Raw genomic sequence first — 22,038 nt, forward strand, 5'->3', positions numbered from 1 at the left:
GTGCACAACAGGGAGCAAAAGGCAACACCAGGACAGCCGGACGGCATCCCCCTACACACCAGGATGCACCAGCTAGCAGCAAGCCCACACACCACCCCACCAGGAAGCCCCACCCCAGGGCCACGCCAAGCACCAAATCCACCAACAGAGGCATGCCCCAGCCCTGCATAAGACCCTTGAGGTTCCCACTGCAGGCAAGGCCCTGAAATCCAACACACTATCAATATATTAGTATACTTATGGCCCTTTTCCACTAGTACCACTTCAGCTCGCTTCTACCCGCCACACCCCCGTCTTGCGCTTTCCCACTACGGGCCAAGGCGGGCCGCGCCGCGCCAAGCCAATACTTTTTCTGTAACCATTCTGTCGAGGTTCTAAGCGGGCTGAGCCGGGACTATTTCTGACGTCACCACCCTCCGTGCCACTGATTGGTCGGGGGCGGGGCCGTCAGGCGTTTGAATCAGGAAGCGGGAGTCAGCGCGAGAGCGACTCGCGGCTCGCGGCGATTTTATTATAAAGCGCAAAACGTCTGTTTGGTGATCCAACTCTGAGGTGCAGATGTTCATAAACCTGGTGGCTGACGAGAGAATTAAAAAAGGTATGTAGACGGGCTGTTTTACTCTCAGCCGCTCGCGGCTCCAGCTGATTTTTGAACAGCGCCGACATAAACAAAGCGGTTGCGCAATCGAGTACGTCACAGCAGCTTCACCCCAACCTGCTCACTTCTCCCCTGGCTGTGGAAAAACAAACGGAGACAAAACGGGTAGAGGCGGGTAGAGGCGGGTAGAGGCGGGTATAGGCGTGACGAGCCAAGTCGGGCTGAGTAAGTACTAGTGGAAAAGCGCCATTAGAGATATCAGGTTAAAAAAGTGAAAGCTGACCAAATGGATTGTGGTTCGGTTGTGTCAGTGGAAGTAGGTAATGGATTAAGAAATGTGTTAACTTAACAAGTTTCTCCAGAGAGTATGGTGTTCTTTGATTTCCAGCTGATAAAGATAGTTTTCTTGGCGATAGTTTGGGCTATGAGAAGAAGTTTATTCCAGATTGAATTCTGATAAATATGATAAATCTCCTAATAGGAAAAGCGAGGGAGATAATGAGATCAGGCATTCCAAGAAATTAGATTAAGCTTCAGTGACTATTTCCCAAAAATGTTGGATGTGCAATTCTAGTTGGCGCAGATATATGTGTCAGGATAGTTTTTTGAGCAATATGGACAGGTCTCTGATGCAAATCCCATTTTAGACATTTTTTTGTCTTGTGTAATGAGTTCTGTGGAACTTTTTGTACTGAATGGTTTGCAAGTTAACATTTTTAATCATAAAATAAATATTTTTACAGTTTTGAATCCAGAATTCTGCATTAGGAGTAGTATAAAAGTAATTTTCCTATGTTGTTGACGGGAGAGATATAGTCTTATCTGAACAAACTATTAATTGGAATATTTTCCTTTGTTGAAGAGATATTTATTAAATCTGTTGCTGCAGGCGGGAATATCTGTCGATCTAATGGAGATTTTAGCTTCAGTTGATGATTTCAGTCATAGATATTCCAGAAACTGACAGTTCCTGATGCTGTAGTCCTGGGCTAGATAGGAAAATGATGCCAGAACATTGGAATGAAAGATGTGTTTAAGATGAATGATACCCTTATCAGCCCACGTGTGAAAGCTGATTGTTTTTTTTGTTGCTTATGAAGTCGAGGTTATGCCAGATTGGAGTGAGAAATAGAAAAAGGTGAATTTGCAAACCACTTTAGGAGATGCATTCACATTTCATTGTACACCTGTTCAATGAAAATAAAGGCATTTGATTTGAATTTGTGGTTTTATAACATTTCCACCAGGCAATCATCATCTACTGATTTTAACAGTGAGGTAAAGTTGATGTGAAGGTGATGTGATTTGTGCATAGAGAGATGGCTGATGTGGGGGCTGACCCATTCCCAATTAAGTTTGTCCAATGGAAGAATGGAGGACTTATTCCAGTTTATTAAGCAATGTTGGAGTACAAATTAATTTGTTTTAGTACTTCTTGTATGGATGATTTATGTTTTTGTAAAAAATAGTACAATGTCATCAGCATATAAGCTGATCTTATGGTGCGTTTGAGACGTCTGGATTCCTGTTACATGGAGGTTCTGACAGATAGCTGCTGCCAAGGGTTGAATAAATATAATGAATAAAGAAGGGGAGAGCTCCCCTAGCTCCCCTATGCAATGTAAAGCTTTGTGCAGTAATACCATTTGTGGTCACCGTGGCTGAAAGTGCATTGTATATAGGGTCTTGATACAATTAATAAATGAGCCCTGAGCTGAATTTTTGCAATGTTGTGAAGAGAAAAATCCCAATTGACTCTGTCAAAAGCTATTTCTGCATCTAAACCTGTTGTAAAGATGATTAATGGATTCAATTAAATATGCAGCGTGTATCGCAGTAGGCTTGTCCTCCTTAAATAAAACCAGTTTGGTCTGGATGGATTATGTAAGGGGTGACTTTTTTCAACCCTGTGACCTAGAGTCTTGCCAATGATTTTTAAATCTACATTAATAAGAGAGATTGATTGATATTTGATGGAAGTGTTAGGTCAATTTGGGAGATGTGAGATAACTGCTGTATTCATATGCTTTGGATAACTTCAGTTTTGTTTTATTTGAATTATTGCTATGATAAATAGTGGAGACAAGATATTCCCCAAATGTTTTCAACATTCACCAGGGAAGCTGTCCGGTCTGGGAGATTTGTTATTTGGCATCCCACCAAGGGCGGCTACCAGTTCATTCTCTGTAAATGGTGCGTCCAGTTTGTCAACTTGTTCTTTGTTAAGTTGAAAGAGCTCAATGCAATCGAAAAATGAGTCGATGACCTCCTTTCCTGGGTCAATATTAGAAATAATTTTGCATAAAATTCTCTGAATATTTTATTGACTTCTTCAAGTGAGTTTTTAAGCTTCCCAGCTGAGTCCTTAATAGTGGGAATCATTGCTTTTTCTTTGTTTCATTCGACTTGAACTTCAAAAATCGGCTTTTTACACTACGTTTACTCAGTGTTTTGGTAATTTTCTTAGATACATCATTTTCATACACTCTTATTATCCTGCTTATACACATTATTATTATTTTGTTTTAACTGCTTAATATGATTCAGGAGTTATCCTGAATAGGAAGAAGCAGATATAGATGACCCATGGAGGGAACGTTAGATTACTTTTAAGGATTGTTTAACGCCTGATGAATGAAAGCAGTAAATCAGTATCTCATAAAGATGTTCCCAGGAATTGAGTATGAATTACTTAAATTCAAATATTTTAAAACAATCAAAACGTCATGTCTAGGATGGCACCAAGTCAGCCAGATGACAACCGAAGGTTGTTGAATTGGCGTCTGGCCCAGTTTAGCCACTGAGTTATCACAGGAGCTTTAATACCAAAGAAGAACCCAGACACCAGTAATTTCTAAACCTTAATTCATCAAACTCAAAGGGATCTGGAAGAAATCTAATTAAAAATCTGATGGTACAGAAGGCTCCTCTAACAAGATACTGGACTCAGGCAAGAAGTAGCAGAGATGGATGTCTACGATGGACAGAGAGCAGCCCGCTGGGAAGACAACATGTGACTGAGCAAGAAAAGAAAAGACACTATAAACATGACTTCAACCTCAGGGTTTTATCATTATATGATTAATGACATCCACAAATAGGGTTGACAAAACAAAACAATGCATGCTGATCTTAGGATGCTGAAAGTCTAAATGCACATCATCAGTAGTCTAGTGACGTTACAGCAAAACACCTCTTGCCATGAGACAGAACAATATAATGCTTTGAAACAATCTGTGCCTGGATACAATATGACTTTTTCAAGGTCAATGCATTTGTCTTCACAACAAAGAGTTGAGGTTCTTGGAATCATTTCAGGACAAACACACACGCACATACACACATAAACCTTATGTGGCTATCTAAACCTTGAGTAGCCTCAATATCAGTCTCCTCCTGTCTCTCTGCTCCAACTCAACTCTAATTTATTATTGTAACAATTACCCACATATGTGTTACTAATGTGACCTTATTATCAACCTCTGGCACTTTTTGCAGAGCTTTGTTTTTCAAAAACCAACACACAGCAAGCATTCCCTCCGAGATAAAGAACTGAATCTAATTTTGTTTGTATTTCTCTCCATGGGCATGAATAAATAACACAAACTGTTGTTCTCTGAAGAGATTAGATAAGGAACCTGAAAGGTTTAAGATCAAAGAAAATCAACTGCATCAAATAGATTTGTAAATAAAGTGGCAGCAAGGATGAGGTTCATTACGGAGGAAACACGAGTGAGCGATGCAGAAATGGAAGCTGATACAGGCCAAGAACTTACTACCCCATCGGAGTTTAAGACTTGACCTGTACTTGCAGTCTGGCTCTCGGTGCTTTGTTTGCTCTGGAGAGTGTGTTGCACCACAGGAAGATGCTGCACAAAGTGTATACGAGGTGAGATAATATACAGTGCGGCAGGAACCAGAGGGGAGCCTGGCAGTTGTGAACATCCAGGGTTTTTTTTTTCTTTGAGGAGTGGGGGCTGTTTACTGCAACCTCACACTTGTTACTTGTTTACTTTGGGAGGTGGGATGTTGCTATTGTCTAACTGTCTCTGTCAGGAGCTGCTGTGAGCAACATGATTAATAAATGCAGCATAATAGAGGAACTGGTAGGTGAGATGTTGAGTTAAGATGGAACAACTTCCTCATGCGTGGCTGCTGTTTGGAAATTAGTTTTCAAATGTATGCAAAAGAAGAGTTTGTTTTAACTGTTGGAAAAATACATTTCACAAGGCCGCAGGGTATGGTGGTGGAGTAACACATAACTGTTATCCAGGACACTGCAAATGCTCAAAAAGAGTTTTTATTACACTTTTTCAATTAACTAGATCGACACATCTTTGGCAGTTTTTTGTTATTACCGTATTGGCCCGAATATAAGACCGTGTTTTTTGCATTGAAATAAGACTGAAAAAGTGGGGGTCGTCTTACATTCGGGGTCTAGACATTCTACCCATTCACAACGCTAGATTGCGCCAGATATCTTTAAAGCAAATGCTGAACTAAACTCCCCAGGCCAAAGCGAACCCCTGTCACGAAGAATAAAAATAAAAAATAGTATAAGAAAGAAAAGAGAAGAAAATAAGAGAAGAGATAACAGAAAGTGGAGAAACGTAGCGACAATCTGGAGAAAAGAGGGTGGAAGTTCGGCAGGTAAACCGGCAGCTGAGGAGAAGTTATGATGCAAACTTCAAGATAATGATTTCAAATAGTCAAAATAACATGCTTTTTCTCTCGAATATGTTGTTATAATCATTTGTTTCAGATGTACTGTCATTATTTTCTGTATAAAAATTGAATTTGGTGTTCAAAAAGTCTTTCTTTAAACTTGAGTCTTTAAAAAAAAGGGGGTCGTCTTATAATCGGGGTCGTCTTATATTCGGGACAATACGGTATTGTTGTTTCAGTTGCATTTTTTTGTTATATTTACATTTTGTGCAAATCTATAGGTTAATGGAAACATGACTTTTACACTCACCGTGTCCTAACGTTCACTTTTGCTTGACATCTCCATTTGGCTTCATTTAGGCACCTAAACCACCTACAGTAGTGACATGGATCCCCTCAAAACAGATGCTCCTGCTAGGTCTACTGTATGTTAGAAATCTTGTCTTTTGAGTTATGAGGAGACGAGTCACATCTTGTCTACCAAATGTTCAAACATCAGAATCAGAAACAGAATCAGCTTTATTGGCCAAGTTAGAATATGTCAGACAGGGAATTTGACTCCGGTTAGTGTCAGGCATGAACTAGCCCAGGGGTCGGCAACCCAAAATGTTGAAAGAGCCATATTGGACCAAAAACACAAAATACAAATATGTCTGGAGCCGCAAAAAATGAAAAGTCTTGTATAAGCCTTAGAATGAAGGCAACGCATGCTGCATGTAGCTATATTAGTTATAACTGGGGGAAGATTTTTTTTTTCATTATGCACTTCGAGAAAAAAGTCGAAATGTCGAGAAAAAAGTCGAAATGTCGAGAAAAAAGTTGGAATGTCAAGAAAAAAGTTGAAATATCAAGAAAAAAGTTGGAATATCAAGAAAAAAGTCGAAAATTCGAGAAAAAAGTCAAAATGTTGAGAAAAAAGTCGAAATGTTGAGAAAAAAGTCGAAATGTCGAGAAAAAAGTCGAAATGTCGAGAAAAAAGTCGAAATGTCGCGATTAAAAAGGAAAGGAAAAAAGAAGAAAAATAAGAAGAAAAAAGGAAAAAAAAAGGTCAAACATTTTTGAAAAAGCTCAAGGAGCCACTAGGGCGGCACTAAAGAGCCGCATGCGGCTCTAGAGCCGCGGGTTGCCGACCCCTGAGCTAGCCCACACCCTCCACTGTAACACATTACTCTGAAAGTTGTGTAGGACAGTTCTTTTCCAAATACACAATTGTAATACTGGTTCAGAACCTGGAATTGTGATTTTGACCATCATTGCACTCCTTAATCTGCCATGTCTGTGCACATTTTACTTTCTACAATTATAACTGTGCAATGTCAGAATTACAGGTGACCAGATAGATGTTACAGTAGCACCTAAAGCAATTTTCCAAATTGTGAAAGTGGTTGTTATATTTATTGATTTCCTGACAAAACGAATACAAGGAGACAGTGCAGAATAAAGATGAAAGTGAGGATGAAATGACAAGATATGTTAAAGGTGTTGGAGGATGACACAGCTGAAGTTACCTTTGAGAGATGCATCACAATATTTAAGTTTGTGGAAAAACAGGCCCCTGGCAGCTGAATCAGCTTCATGCATACTTGTACTGAAAAGGACGTTTCTACTGTTAATGAGTAATAAACTAAGTTGCAGAAACTAGAACGCTGTTTTGACTGGATATGCCTTGTGTAAATTTGTATAAGGCACAGAAATAAAACAAAGAATGGGATTGGAGAGCGATTAATTTAATTTCCTCCACACTGAAAAGAGGTGGGTTAGTTTTGGGCATCAAATCTCCAGACTAAAAACTGGTCTCACTCCAGCTGTGGAGCAGAGTTTGCATGTTCTCTCCCAGTTTAGATTTTCCTCCCACAGTCCAAGCGCATACACATTAGGTTAATTGGTCAGTCTAAACTGTTTGTAGGAGGGAAAGTGTGTGTTTATGGTTATCTCGTTTGTTTCTTTGTGCTCCTGAGACTGACTGATGGCAGAGTCTGGGTACAGTGTGTCAATCTTCGCTCCATTTTTCCCTCACTCATGAACAATTACACACTCCCAACCTGAAAAGGGTATTCCACCTTTTTACTACTGTAAACTACGACGGAGTATTAGGGCCAAACTAAGACAAAAAAAAATTGGAAATTACGAGAATAAAGTCATAATATAATGAGAATAAAGTCGTAAAATTACGAGAATAAAGTCGTAAAATTACGAGAATAAAGTCGTAATAGAATAAAGTCGTAATATTATGAGAATAAAGTCGTAATATTACGAGAATAAAGTCGTAAAATTACGAGAATAAAGTCGTAATGTTGCGAGAATAAAGTCGTAATAGAATAAAGTCGTAATATTATGAGAATAAAGTTGTAATATTATAAGAATAAAGTCGTAATATTACGAGAATAAAGTCGTAAAATTCCGAGAATAAAGTCGTAAAATTCCGAGAATAAAGTTGTGACATTACGAGAATAAAGTCGTAATGAATAAAGTGGTAATTTATGAGAATAAAGTCATAATATTATGAAAATAAAGTGGCAATTTATGAGAAATCTAACAGGAAGAGCATCTTCTCCCTGTGTTAAAATGAAGAATATTGAGCATTTTGTGAAGTTATATTTATATATTTATAATATATTACAACTTTATTCTCGTAATATTACGACTTTATTCTCGTAATATTATGACTTTATTCTCATAATTTTACGACTTTATTCTCATTACATTATGACTTTATTCTCGTAATTTCCTTTTTTTGTTTTTTTGTTTGGCCCTAATACTCCGTCGTAGTAAAGCGCGGTCTAAGATTTGGGGGTGTTGATTTTTCATCCCTGCTCTCCCAGGGAAACCCAACTCCCACCTTGATGAACCCAAGTCACCCCATCTACAAGCTATCCCAGAGCATACTCCCAATGACACAATCACATGCTCAGATGTCTTCACCAGTTCCACAAAGCACAAGTGGACCTTGAGGAGGCCTCCCATGCTCCCTCCATGACTCTAATGAGGGTTTAGACGCCCATTGTTCCTGCTGGATCAGAGATTCAACGACTGACTGGACTAAACATTACCAAGGAGACTGAGAAGTGTGAACCCTCCAACATTTGAATGCATCCTCTTTTCTCCCTTCTTACAAAAGGGAACCTTCAGTGCTTAAATCATCTATGTTCTGTGTGCTGCGATGAGCACTTTGTTCAAGGAGCAGTTCTTCAATTATGGACAAACTGTGACAAGCACAGACGTTCGAAAACAGAACACAGCTCGGTTTCAGATCAGAGAGGCTACTACTCACACTTACACCCTTCCAGGTAACACTATCATTGACTGCATTTAAATGCAGTCAATAACCATTTTTAAACGGGAATATTAGCAATAACCCGGTTTTGCACGGCCATTTAAACACCAATAACCCCTTTGAATAACCGGAATTTGCTCATATTCCGGTTTTTAAAAACCCGAATATGACCCCTGGGTTACTCCTTTTCTAACCCGAATATTTGGTCATGTAAACGCCTAACGGGATATCCCGATCAAACGGACTCTTGGTCTTTTGAGTCCAGGACGTACTTCTAAACATGGAGAAACGCAAGACCACACCACACTTTTGGAGTGAGGAGGAGACTAATCATTTTATAAATGTAATGAAGGATATGAACATTTTGGCATTTGTAGACGGTAGAAAGTACCGGGATAGCGAGATTTACAAGAAGGTGAGCGAAAAGTTGCGCGAAGCAGTATTTGTTTTGAATTTGGATGTACAATAGGAAGAAGAAGCGGAAATGACGGTAATTGCATCATGACGTTCTCCGCGCGTCGCTGGTTTGATCGAGATATCCCGAATGATTAATTACCATGTATACAGGGATAACCCAGTTTGCTCACGTATGTAAACGGAATGTTTCAGTTTTAGCAATAACCCGAATTTTGACTGCATGTAAACGTAGTCATTGCTGAATTATGGCGTCCCCTTTAGAAGCAACTTCTGAAACCACCATTAAGACTGAATAACCCAAACTGCCATTTGAAGCATAGGCACAGATGACAACTAGGAACTACCCTGGTCTAAAAAAACTACTCTCTTGTCTATCAACATGTAAGCTCCAAGCGAGGGGGCTATAAGTAAGCACGATCCAGCCCAATACCTTCCAACCAGAGCAACTCCAGAGTGAACAAGGTCGAACCTCTTTCAAGAGTAAGTAAGTAAGTAAAGTTTATTTATATAGCACCTTTCACAGATATAAAATCACAAAGTGCTTTACATTAAAAGAAGGCACACAAATTAAAAGAGATAAAAAGAAAAGATATCAATAGTAAACATATATATAAAAACCTATATAAAATTAACAAGGTACAGAAAACAGCACTGGCCTGGCATGTTAAAAACATAGTCGCAACGCACAATTAAAAACATACTGTAGCAGCAACGCAGAGACACAATAAATGAATGGTTAACCAAAAGCCTGTCTGAATAAAAACGTTTTCACCTGCTTCATAAAGCCTTCACATGAGTCTAGAGAACGCAGTTGTGAAGGGAGAGCATTCCATAAATTTGGCGCAATAGCTTGAAAAGCACGGTCACCTCTGGATTTATAATGAGTTTGAGGGACAGACAGTAACGATTGGTGTGCTGATCTAAGAGCCCAATTTGGCGCATTAGGTAGGAGGAGGTCAGCGATGTATTGTGGTGTTTGGCCATGCAAAGCTCTGAAAGTTAGCACCAGTATTTTAAAATGGATGCGAAATTTAATGGGAAGCCATGGAAGAGAGGATAAAATTGGAGTGATGTGTGTTCTCTTATTACTACTAGTTAAAAGCCGGGTTGCTGCATTCTGGACAGTTTGGAGACGATTTAAGGAGGTCTGATTTAAACAGGTAAAAAGAGAATTACAATAATCTAAGCGAGAAGAAATAAAAGCATGAACAACCATCTCCATCTCAACCTTGAATGGAGAAGAGGACTGGTTCAGGAGCCCATGCTGTGCATTGAGGCCTGACTTTATCGAAGTGGTAACTCTTTGCGCAAGCCCAGGGTTCTTTTCCGGCAAAGAAGGTGACCAATTCCCAAGGGTCAGTTTTAGAAGTGGAGGGTCAGCCTTTGGCTGCTATCCAAAGTACATTGCGTCGGATTTGTAGGAGCCATCTTCAGGTGGTGAGCACTCAGGAGCCCATTCAACCTCCTGCACTCATATTTATTTACATAGATTCCTACTGTATGTGTACAACCAAATGAAAGTAATCAAGTATTTCTTTGACTGTTGCATCTGCATAAAATGAAATGCATAAAATGCATAAAATGCACTAAATTTGCCAATTTTTTTCATAAAGGATGGTCCAGTGTTTTTCTATCCTTAAAGAGATAATAAAAAAGGCATTGAAGCACCTGTCTTGGAATTTGGAGAATCTGTCCAGCTTTCATTATAATCGCCTTTGAAATACTTTTAGGCTTTTTGAATCGTTTCAAGAACCATCCAAAGAAAATACAATTTCACCAAACCTTAATCCACACTGTTGTACAATTAAATATATCCACATCCATATGAAAGTTTCAACTTCATGTTGTAAAAATTTTCACCTGGCAAATCAGGGATTTATTTGTCTGGAGGTGGGATTTTAAGAGGAAACTCCAAAGCTGTAATAGTGGTCAGAAAATATGAATTGAGACTCATGTCAAGACAAATGTGATGATTTGCATGTTGTTTACTCTGTGGTCAAGGCTCATCTGTTTTTATAATCTTCCGGTAGTAGCAATACGAGATAGGCCAGTGTACACCAGTGTAAACAAACTTAAACAGGGTTTGCTGCTGTTTTTCAAGGTTGAACTCACTGAAGTAGCATGAACTCTAGCGTGACCGTATAAAAAGTTAAACGTTTTAAAATGAAACGGCACTAAAGTGAATTCAGATTAGGAGAATTGCAATGCAGCAGAGCGTTGATGCACCAAAAGGTCACACTTTACTGCATCTTTTTGCATCTCGCATGGCCTTCTAGATAAAATGCAGCCTAAGGAGTTTTCGTCTTGTCTTATTGTAGATGTGCCTATTCTTTAGTTTATTTGTGTCATATCAAAACCTATGCTTTTTCTATTAAAGCCATGTGTTTGGTCTCCATTTTATGCTGCAGCCCAATGAACCAGGCTGTAACAATCTGCAGCATTTTCATTTTCATGCTGAGTCTTTCAATATATGCTCAGCTCACAAGGTACTTTGACTGAAACTGAAATAAAAATCTGTTCTTCTAGATCACAATAGCTCCTAAAAACACAAAGAGTACTCTCTACAGTAAATACAATTAACTGATACAGGTATATAATCAATTTTAACATATCCATTTTAACATTACCGGAGGAGCACATGTTAGCAAACAGTTATTTACATATCTACCAGTTTGCATTAGTACTGAAAAGAAGTTATGGGCCATGCCATCAGACACAGAATGCTTTTAGCTCTTTTATTATTCCCTCCATGTAGGTGTCTGTCTGCAGTTTGCTTCTGAGCAAGTGGTGTAAAGTGCCTGATATTTTTTGAAGCCTCCCTGATGATAAGAGCAGTGAAAGAGTGTAGAGTGATGGTTTTGATTGGGTTCATCACAACATCTGACTGTTAAATATAACACATAATGTTTAAGTTTAAGTTTAAATGTACTGTTTCTTAAAGACTGGAAATGCTGTCTTGATAAGAGGATTCTGGAGGATAAGAAGGAAACTTATGGACAGTAAATTGCTCGTTTGCACTGTTTTAGGAGCAATGTGCAAGAAACTTTAAACAAAGATGTTTAAAGCCCCTCTTACTTTGGGCCATGAACATGTCAACTGAATTCAGCTGAACTGTAAGTCTGAGTATTAGCCCAGCTTGAGTGTCTGGAAGTTGTTAAACACAAATCAGTGTAGAGTTCTGCGGAGGTGGGTGCTTTTAATGAGAAAATTGGACTAAAATTTACCACTCGGCCCTCCTGGGGCTGTCGCAAGCCAAATTTAGTGCGGCATATGTGATTAGGTGTGCTTATCCAGTCTGTCCTAACATTCAAGCCAGGATTTTCCCTCAGCATGTGCCCACAATCAATATTTATCCAAAGCTCAGCAACGGTGCACACAAAAGCCCAGCAGACTTTTCCTGTTACTGCAAAAAATTGTCCTCCATTCACCTGGATATGGGATAGACGAAGCAACTGCAAGTCAGCCGAGGTGAATTAAAAGGCAAAAGGTGAGAGCTGGTTGCACACACTACAGGTTTTTCCCCAGCACCACTGAGGTATTGAGTGATAGTTGCTGGAGCGGAAGGCTCTGACGGATGAATGACTGCTGACGAGACGTGAGAGGGCAGTAGGCGCAATGGCAGTTTCCCACCTGATTAAAACGACATGAAGCTGGGATCGATCCTTTCTCTATTTCTGTCACACTCATTCATAATCACAGATTAATGCATTCAGGCTTTTCTTCATTGTTTTCTGTGTGAATGGGTATGTTTTTGTTTCATCCCATCTAAAATTTGAGCCAGCGGATCTTACTGCATGAAATTATATCACAGAGTGTGCTAAATGTCTGGTGAAATGTAGTTAAAGGGGACCTATTACGAAAAAAACATGTTTTTTCTTGCTTTAACATATATAAAGTGGTCTCCCCTCAGCCTGCCAACTCAGAGAAGGATGAAAGCAACCAGATTCTGCAGTGTCTGTACAGCCGCCCGGATGAGCCGCCCAGTGTGATGTGACTTTTACGAGCCGTTCAGATTCTGCTCCTGTTGTGACGTCACGACAGGAGCAGAGGTTGGTCTCCGATGTGTGAAACCAGGGCCACAACTATAAAACCGTGTAACTGCATGCGAGCGTCCGACTATCGCGTAGCACAGCGTGACATCGGACGCTCTCTGTCCATCTCCCTCCAGCAGCTGCCACTTTATTGAGGTTTTTGTAGTGAAATGAGGAGGTATCATAGCGATAACTTCTCATTTCAACTAACTGGATCAGCCGTTCCTCATCCGTGACCGTTTCCTACAGTGCTTTCAACCGGCTTTCAACGCGAGCGTCAGGAAGAAAATAGAAGCCTGCATCCGACAAATGTTCAGCTCAAAATGACGCGCCGTGTCGTGCTGCGCAGCGCTGCGTCGCTGCGTCGCTGCGGCCAGTTAGGACAGTCCAATAGAAAATAAAGCAATGGAATTGATTTGGTCGCTGATGCTCGCTCGCATCGCATGCAGTTATGACACGGTGTAAAGGCTGATTTATGGTTCCGCGTTACACCAACGCAGAGCCTACGGCACAGGGTACGCCGTAGGCTATGCCGTACCCTACAGCGTAGGGTCTGCGTCGATTTAACGCAGAACCATAATTCAGGCTTAACTCCGCCGGCCGGACCTTCCACCATTTTTTCGTAGCGGTGTATCGCGTCATTCAGGCAGCCAATCAGCACAGAGCCTCATTATCATAGCCTCCCCGCCCACTCAGAATCCCACATAGAGAATGAGGTTAGAAACGGTCAAGATAAAGACATGGCCCAGAGGCTGAATTTCTAATTTATATAGAAAAAAAAATCAAAAGCTTGTTTTTAAGACATTCAAGGCCTGTTTAAAATAGACGTTAAATGCCATAATAGGTCCCCTTTAAAGTGCAAATAAAATGCCCACATAATTTATTCTGTATCCCATGGTTTAAAAGTTATCCAACACAATGACCAAGCAGTTGTGTGTGTTGAGAGTGGCTAGGACAGGAGTCCAAAGTTACTTTGGTCAGGTTTTTTGAGCTAGATGACACTTCTGAAAAGGTAATCAAATATTTCTTCAAATAAAAATGACATTTGAGAGGAAAAAAAACACCACAAAGTCTGAAAAGTGAAGCCAATGCATAAGTGTCTTAAAGTGCAATACCACTGACAACTAAAAAGGTCTAATAGATTACCCTTAAACTTCTAGATTCAGATTTTAAGTAGTCCAAAAATATAGTGGACTGACTTTCCATTGCCCGAATAATTCTTGTTTGTCGCCGCTGCTGTGTTGTCTGCAGGCGGTGAGCTGCGGTCATCTTGGCCCTTCTGTTGTTGGTTGTTTTGCCCCTATTCTTACTTTCTCTCCCTTTTCCCTCTCCGCTGTCGTCTTGTACTTTTATCTACTGGCATTTGGTGGGGGGCAGGAGTGATGCTGCTGAAGCCGTGTTGCACTCACTCACTCACTCACTCACTCACTCACTCACTCACTCACTCACTCACTCACTCACTCACTCACTCACTCACTCACTCACTCACTCACTCACTCACTCACTCACTCACTCACTCACGCACGCACGCTCTCCTTTGTATTGGCATGTCTGTCCTTTTTACTGCAAGACAGTTCACCGCTAAGACACATCACACAAACACTATGTAACACAGACGTTCAAAACACACACACTTCACGCACCCACACACAGTTTTCTATTTTTCCTTTTCTTTTTATATCTGTTTGTCTTGTATTGGCATGTCTGTCCTTTTCACCACTAAGACACGATCACACAAACACTGCAGCAATCACCACACTACACACACTGCACCCATCACTGTCTTGTCTTTCTATCAGTCTTGTCCTTTCATGTCTCACATCGATGATTTTGGTCCTCTCTGTCATATGAACTTCAAATGTTAATAGAAATAGTCAAAGAAGACTGGTGAAGGACACACACTCAAACACACATTCATGCACTTTAAAGGAGCATGAGGCTCCTTTTAAGAAATTACTCATTAGCGCCACCCTTCGCCACGACAGCCGTCGGGGGTACTGCAGCCAACAGTGAAGCCGGCACGGGAGAACGGGGAGAATGCACATGCAGCGTCATGTGACGTCACATCCGCAGCCCAGCACGGGAAATTCCGGTCACAATTGCAGCACATTTTGCAGCACACAGCCTGTTCAAGGCAACGGAGAGATACACTAGAGGGCTCATTCTTTTTGGTTTGGAACGCTTCATCTGACATTATTACTAGAAAACTTAAAACGTATACGAATTTTTTACATAAATCCTGCCTCAATCCTGCCTCATGCTCCTTTAAGAAAGCTAACATCTCCTGCAAGATTGACATGTCATGGATAAAGGTTTTTTTTTCAAATCATGGTACTAACCACTAATATACATGCAAACAGTTGGAAAAGAGAAAAAAATAATCTGTTTTGAGAGATTTGAGATGGTTTGGACCACAACTTGCCACTTTTTTTGGTTGCACTGTAAACACAATGTATTCTGGGTCACAGAAGTGCCACCTATATATCTCATGTCTTCCGTATAGGTTGAAGGACATACTCATTCCCATTACAATGGTGTCTTAAAGAGCACATGTTAATGAAACCCCCACCCCAGGATGAGCATGGTACATGTCCCCCTGTCCAGGATGCAAAAGGCAGGAAGGAGGAACCAGAGCCACAGGGCAGAGTCCAGTGTTACCCCATACCAGCCCCCCAGCAGCAGGAATAACCACATTTTGTTGAGATTTGAGCAGGGATCCTCCGAGGAGGCAGGAGACACCGAAGCACCCCTGCCACAGTACAACCCCTCACCCTCAGCACCATCAGATCTGAGTGACAACTCATCCTGCCACAGCCCACCAGGAGCCAAGACACCAACCATAGCAGGCAATAGAGAGGGTAGTGGGGAGAAAATATGAAGGTAATAATCAAGGAGACCTAGCGCCGCCACTAAAGTTGTTTTCGTCAAAGAAAATTATGACTTAATAACGCTGTTATGCTGGACATGTGACGATAACGATGGTCGGCCACGGGGGGATCTTCTCTGGGGCTGGAAGAAGAAGAAGAAGAGACCATCTTTGGATACACTTTCCTACACAGATGTGGAAAAGAAAACCGAACGTGTCGTTGAAAAAGAAAAAGATGGGGAGAAATGCAGAAAAATAAATATGTTGCAAACTCAAATTAGAGTCTTCTGTATCTGGAATGAATGTATTCTTGAGGTAACGATAATATAATTAAAGCTGCAAGCTGCGATGAATGGACCCTCGCACCCTTGTGCGCGTTCAGGCTGCAGTGGAAGCTTGTATGACTTGCATGTAGATTCTTCAGGCCTGGACATTTAGCGGATGACACCAAATTTTGCACCAATTATGTTCAAGGACTCAATACCGAGTCTGATGACACCACCCACAAGTATTTATGTCAAACCATTCAAAAGTTATGGCAGAAAGTAGGAACTATCAAATATGGACCAATCAGATGAACTCAGATGCACTTTGTAGTAATGCGTGTCATCGCATGATGGAGACGCACATTTTGATGTAAAATACACCTGGGTGCACGTTACGGTTCGGGCGAATAAACGGCTAAGGAAATGGCATAAGTTGTGGCAAAATTTCACAATTAATTCAAAATGGCCGACTTCCTGCTTGGTTTCGGCCATGGCGCTAAGAGACTTTTCTTTACTGTAAGTTGCGACATGATACAGGTGTGTACCGATTTTCGTGCATGTACGTCAAACCGTATTGTGGGGCTTGAGGCACAAAGTTTTCTAGGGGGCGCTGTTGAGCCACTTTGCCACGCCCATTAACGTAAACCAAAAAATATTAAATTTTTCGCCAGGCCTGGCTTGCCTGCAAAATTTGGTGACATTTGGGGCACGTTTAGGGGGGCAAAAAGGCCCTCCTTTCGCCGGAAAACTGAGAATAAAGAAAAAAAAAATTCCTACAGATACCTCGGGCCCTAATAATAAGATAAGCTTGTTTGAATTGTAAAATGGGTTTGGCTAAATACAATCTTTGACTAAAATGAGACTAACATGGTCCTGGACAATTCTGACTAAAACAAGACTAAAATGCTCAGACTTTTAGTCAGTTAAGACTGAAACTTGACAGGAGTAAAAGGAGAATGAACGTGACTAAAACTAATAAAAACTAAAATGAGAACTTGACCCAAAGATTAGACTAAAACTAAAATTAAAACAGGCTGACAAAAACAACACCAGCCACCACGACCCCTCCGGATGTCACCATATACTGTCTGTTCATTAAGTGCATAATAACCCTCCTACACACAGAGAAAACCATAACAGTCACTGTGGGGTTCACTATCATGATATTCTGCCCCCCCACCCCCCTTCTTTTTCTTACTGTTCACAAAACCTCAAAAGCATGCTCTGAAAATTAAAGATCCTCAGTTTCAACCCAGTGTTCCTCTAAATCTAAACATAACCATACAGAGGGGAATTATCTCCTCAATTTCACTCTCCTATGGGCCACCTGACCAGACACCTTTGTGGGTGTTCTTGCTGAATGATGTTTTCCAAAGGAGGTGCTTAAAAAATTGGGCGCTGTATCCTACATTAAGAAAAATTCTGATTCATTGTAGATATAAATTGAAGCGCCTTACTTACTGTACTTCACCTTTATCCTCAGTGATTGAGCTGTAATGCAGAAAGGACATTTTATTTTAATGCTGCCTTATTAGCTCTTTGTTGTTGACTCTGATCCAAAGGAAGAAGTATATTGCAGTAGCAGGATTTAAAAAGTTGACTCTTGCCACGTATCACTAAGTTTATGGTTGATGTGGAAGCCAAAGGGATTTCTGCTAATTTAAAACAGCGTTAACAACTGATTCATCTTCCTTTAATAAAACCAACAGTCGCCGCTTATGCTCCGTTATTGCAGAGTGATAACCATAATACTAAAAAATCTCAAGTTAGCATTCAGCATTTAATATCTCATCTGTTTATCATCTCTGATAATGACAGCGGCACAGCGCCAAGCAGGGAGAAGATTGAGAGTGGGTGCAAGTGGATGCGCTTTAGGGATCTAATTTAGCTGTGGGTGTGATTCTAGGATGATTAGTATTTATATGACACATCATCCACATCAGGCAGCGCTCCCTTCTTCCAAATGCCACTCTTGATCTTCCTCTCTCCTCTCTGCTTAAAAGACAACGCAAAATGGTGATGCGTACCATCTGGCTCTCACTGCTGGCACGAGTCTGGCTCAGTGATTATTGCCAAACAGCATGAACAAGGATTCTCACTCCCTCGTTCCTTGGTGTGTCTCCCTGAGCCTCTGTTTCACACCCAGGCCCATATCTGTCACTTCCTCGCCTAAACAAACTCACAAGTGGATGGATACACATTTGTCAGGACATATATAACAATTTTACGGCTTCACATCTCCATTGTATGGCCTGAGACAAAGCCGCTTTTAAACATATGCACAGCTATTATGTCACAAACCACTCACAGGCTTTTCCTCAATGTCAGCGGCGCAAGAAAAGGAAGTGTGTGAAAACAATAATCCTCTTTATTTTCAGTGTCTTCATTTCCTGTTTTCTTGCTGTAAAAAAAAATCCCCTTCTGGCTGAGCATTTCATCTGAGTAGTTTCATATAAATAAGAGTAACGCCTACGGCGTATTTCCTCCTTTTCCCCCGTGAGGTGCCTGTTGCTCCACAGCGCAGGCCTGAAGTAAAGATGGATTACTGCAGAAGATTTGCGTGTCCTGCTCTTTACACATTTCACATACACCACTTCTCCATTATCAGCTTTATCCACGAGATGTGACACACACACACACACACACACACACACACACACTGGAATCCATACAGCTTTGACAGGGTTGTTATCAAAAGGTCAGAGTCACGAATCCGACAAATCTTTTTTAAGCGAGACGAAAAACCTCTCATATCCAGATAAATTGAGAACACAACGGCAGATACATTTCTTTCGTTTTGTTGTTCCATCACCTTCTATTTATCCTTTTTGTTTCTTTCTGTTTCTATCTCCGTGAAGTTGCACAATAAAGGAGAAATTTGGTCACGGTCAGATCAAGTTCCTGTCAGCTATGGACTACCTGGTAATTTGATACATCAGAACAAAAAAAAGGACAGTTTCTGTAGTGAGAGGATAAAATCTGACTGGAGTAGGATTGCAGAGACTTAACCTCATGCTCCGTAGATGTGTTATTGACTTGCAACTGAGTTGTTTTTGGCTGCTTGGGGTCTGAATTTCACATCTTTTACTCTCTTTAAGTGTTGATGCAGGAAATTCATTATATGCATCTTCATTCAGTAAGTCTGTAATCTTTGACTCTCTTCTCAGTATTACTGCAGTACATTAGATAGATGTAATTACTGTATTAGTCTGACTGAAATCATAGTTTTAAAAAGCTTGTAAATATTTCTGTCCAGTTGAAATTGAACTTATCATAATTGCACTAACACATCCACATAATGTGGTTAAAGTCCCTACATGCCAAAATTCAAACTGGACTGAGACTAGTCTGCACAGTTTGCATGCTCCTAGTTCTCACCTTTGACCCAGAGAAATGCATTTTTATAGGAATCAGAGGGATAAAGGGGGAGGGGGAAACCTGAAAAACTAAAGCACACAGGATGTACAAAATATACTGTCCAATTCAGTTTTTGCCATTCTTTCTATTTGCTTCCACTAGTTAAATCAAATACTCATTGTTTTTGTGCGTCTGTGGCGTTATAGCTCAACTGGAAAAGCCAATGCTTAAGTTGATAGTTGGCCCTGTACCCATTTTCTTTTTTCCAGGTATTTAGGATTATCACGACCTGAATTTACACCAAAAAGTCATGCTATGTTTTTCCACATATAAACAAAGACGCAGCTTAATATTGAATTTTGTTCATCTGAGCTTGTATTTACCTGGTTTTAAGATTTGGGACAGAAGAAAAAAGGCTTTCATGTCATACTATACCAAAATTAAAGGTTTTACTCATCAGGACTAGGGCTGGGGATCGATTCAAATATCAAGATACTGTTAATAAAACAGTTTTTTCAGCTGTTGCATGAATTATATGACTGTCTAGTTATGCAACATATTAATACTAGTATTATATTGAGATTCAACAGCAAGTATTGGCAGCTAATGATGCTGTAAGGACCAATCAGCTCCCAGAATGCTCATAGAACTGCTTTCAGAAACATTGTGTGGGTCAGAATTATCAAACAGATCCAGGGCAGCAAACAGAGGACGAAAGAAAAATCGCTTTTATTTTTTCCCCATTTATGAGAATTTGGTTTTTAACATTTATGCAAATGTAACCCCAAGACAGTATATAAAGCAAAGAAATATAGACAATGTATGCAATTATAACTGAAAACTTTAATGTTTTCATACCTTTAGACATATTTAAAGGCAAAAACATGGCACCAGTTATTCTCGTGTCCAACAAAATATTCCTTTTTTGGGCATAAACAAAAAAGTACCAAAAGTTGTAATGTAATGATGAAAAAAAAAATATATATATTTTTTTTTTGAAAAAAATATTGTATTCTTATTTATATTTGTGCCCCAAAATTTCAGAATTAATAAATGACATTTTGTGACATTTCACGAATTACATTTAGAATGTTATGACAATTACCAAAGTCTGGATACTGTATGAGCAATGTACGAAGCCATCATTAACTTAACGTTTAACTGTGCTTTTGGAAGATGACACTTGTTAAAGGTGACATGCAAGGCCTGGAGAGGAAGAGGACACGGCACTTTCCTGTCACCCAAAATAGTCACACCCATGTTTCAGTCATTTTAAATGTGATTAGAGGATATAGTTGTTGTTTTTTTCCAACATATATGTATAATCCCTTTCCTGATATTCTACACTGGATCATTAAAAGCAGAAAAATCCAATAAGGGAATCATTTTTACACATACAGGGCTGCTAGAAATTTAGCAACAGCTTCTATTCTTCTTACCAGTCATTTGCAGGGCTTTCTGTCACTGTAACGTACAGCCTTATGTTTTCATTTTTCTGTTCCTTTCACTCCAATGCGTGATGCACTCTTCCTTTTTCTCTTCTCATAAGTGTTACATTTTTCAAAGATTTTTTTTTTGGTTTAAATTCTCCTCAGTGAGGTCCTTTTTCTCCGTGTTATGATAAAAGCAGAGATCTGTCAGTGTTTAATGAAAGACTGGAGGCTAGATAAAGGGACATGAGAAGTTCATCTATAATTTGCTCCCAGATCACCGTGTTCACAGAGGCTCAGCTGAACACGCACAAGCTCAGGACTTATTTCTTATTTCATTTACATACTGCCGAGCAGGTCTTGCTTGCTCAGAGTAAACTTTGCAGAGGAAAAAAAAAAGTCAGGTACTGATTTGTTTATCTTTAACAGAAAGCTGCAAGTATTTCCTGAGACAGTCTCCACCCCTTTCATGACGCTACCCTCTCACCCGTTTCTTACTTACATCTGCGATCCCCAGACCAGAGCTGCCAGTTTGCAGAGCTTTTCCTTATCCCCCTTTTAGGTGTGAAGTGCATTTCTATTCACAGCGGCGCAAAAGGGGAGAAGAGGGGAGTGAACTGAGGAAAAGCCTCCTCTTTCTGACGTCTGTAAACTAGAATATTCACCTAGATCAAGGGTCGGCAACCCAAAATGTTGAAAGAGCCATATTGGACCAAAAAAACAAAAAACGAATATGTCTGGAGCCACAAAAAATGTAGCTCTTGTATAAGCTTTAGAATGAAGGCAAATGGTGAAAGGAGAAATGTCGAAAAAAAAGTCAAAATGTGGAGAAAAAAGTCAAAATTTAGAGAAAAAAGTCAAAAAGTTGAGATTAATGTTGAAGTACAATCTCGAGAAAAAAGTTCAAATGTTGAGAAAAAAGTCGAAATGTCGAGAAAAAAGCCGAAATGTCGAGATTAAAAAGGAAAGGAAAAAGGAAGAAAAAAAAGAGGAAAAAAAGGAAAGAAAGAAGAAAAAAGAAAAAAAAACAAGAAAAGAAAGAAAAAAAGGAAAAAAAGAGAAAAAAAGAGAAAATAAAGACAAAGAAAGAGAAAAAAAGAAAAAAAGAGAAAAAAAGAGAAAATAAAGACAAAG

At 39.9% G+C, this 22,038-nt stretch overlaps 1 protein-coding gene across 5 annotated transcripts in view; it reads right to left on the reverse strand.

Moving 5' to 3' along the window:
- Window positions 1-22,038, reverse strand: part of LOC133454563 (mucin-2) — an 81,753-nt gene that overhangs the window by 21,575 nt on the left and 38,140 nt on the right. For 3 of the 5 annotated variants that reach the window (XM_061733288.1, XM_061733286.1, XM_061733287.1), the window contains exon 4: window positions 17,579-17,608. The exons of the other annotated variants lie outside the window; for them this stretch is intronic. In XM_061733288.1, the coding sequence (XP_061589272.1) occupies window positions 17,579-17,608 (30 nt within the window). The remainder of the gene's footprint in view (window positions 1-17,578; window positions 17,609-22,038) is intronic. 5 annotated transcript variants of the gene reach the window in all.

This window comes from Cololabis saira, chromosome 11, assembly GCF_033807715.1.
Source record: "Cololabis saira isolate AMF1-May2022 chromosome 11, fColSai1.1, whole genome shotgun sequence".
NCBI classification, from domain to species: domain Eukaryota; kingdom Metazoa; phylum Chordata; class Actinopteri; order Beloniformes; family Belonidae; genus Cololabis; species Cololabis saira.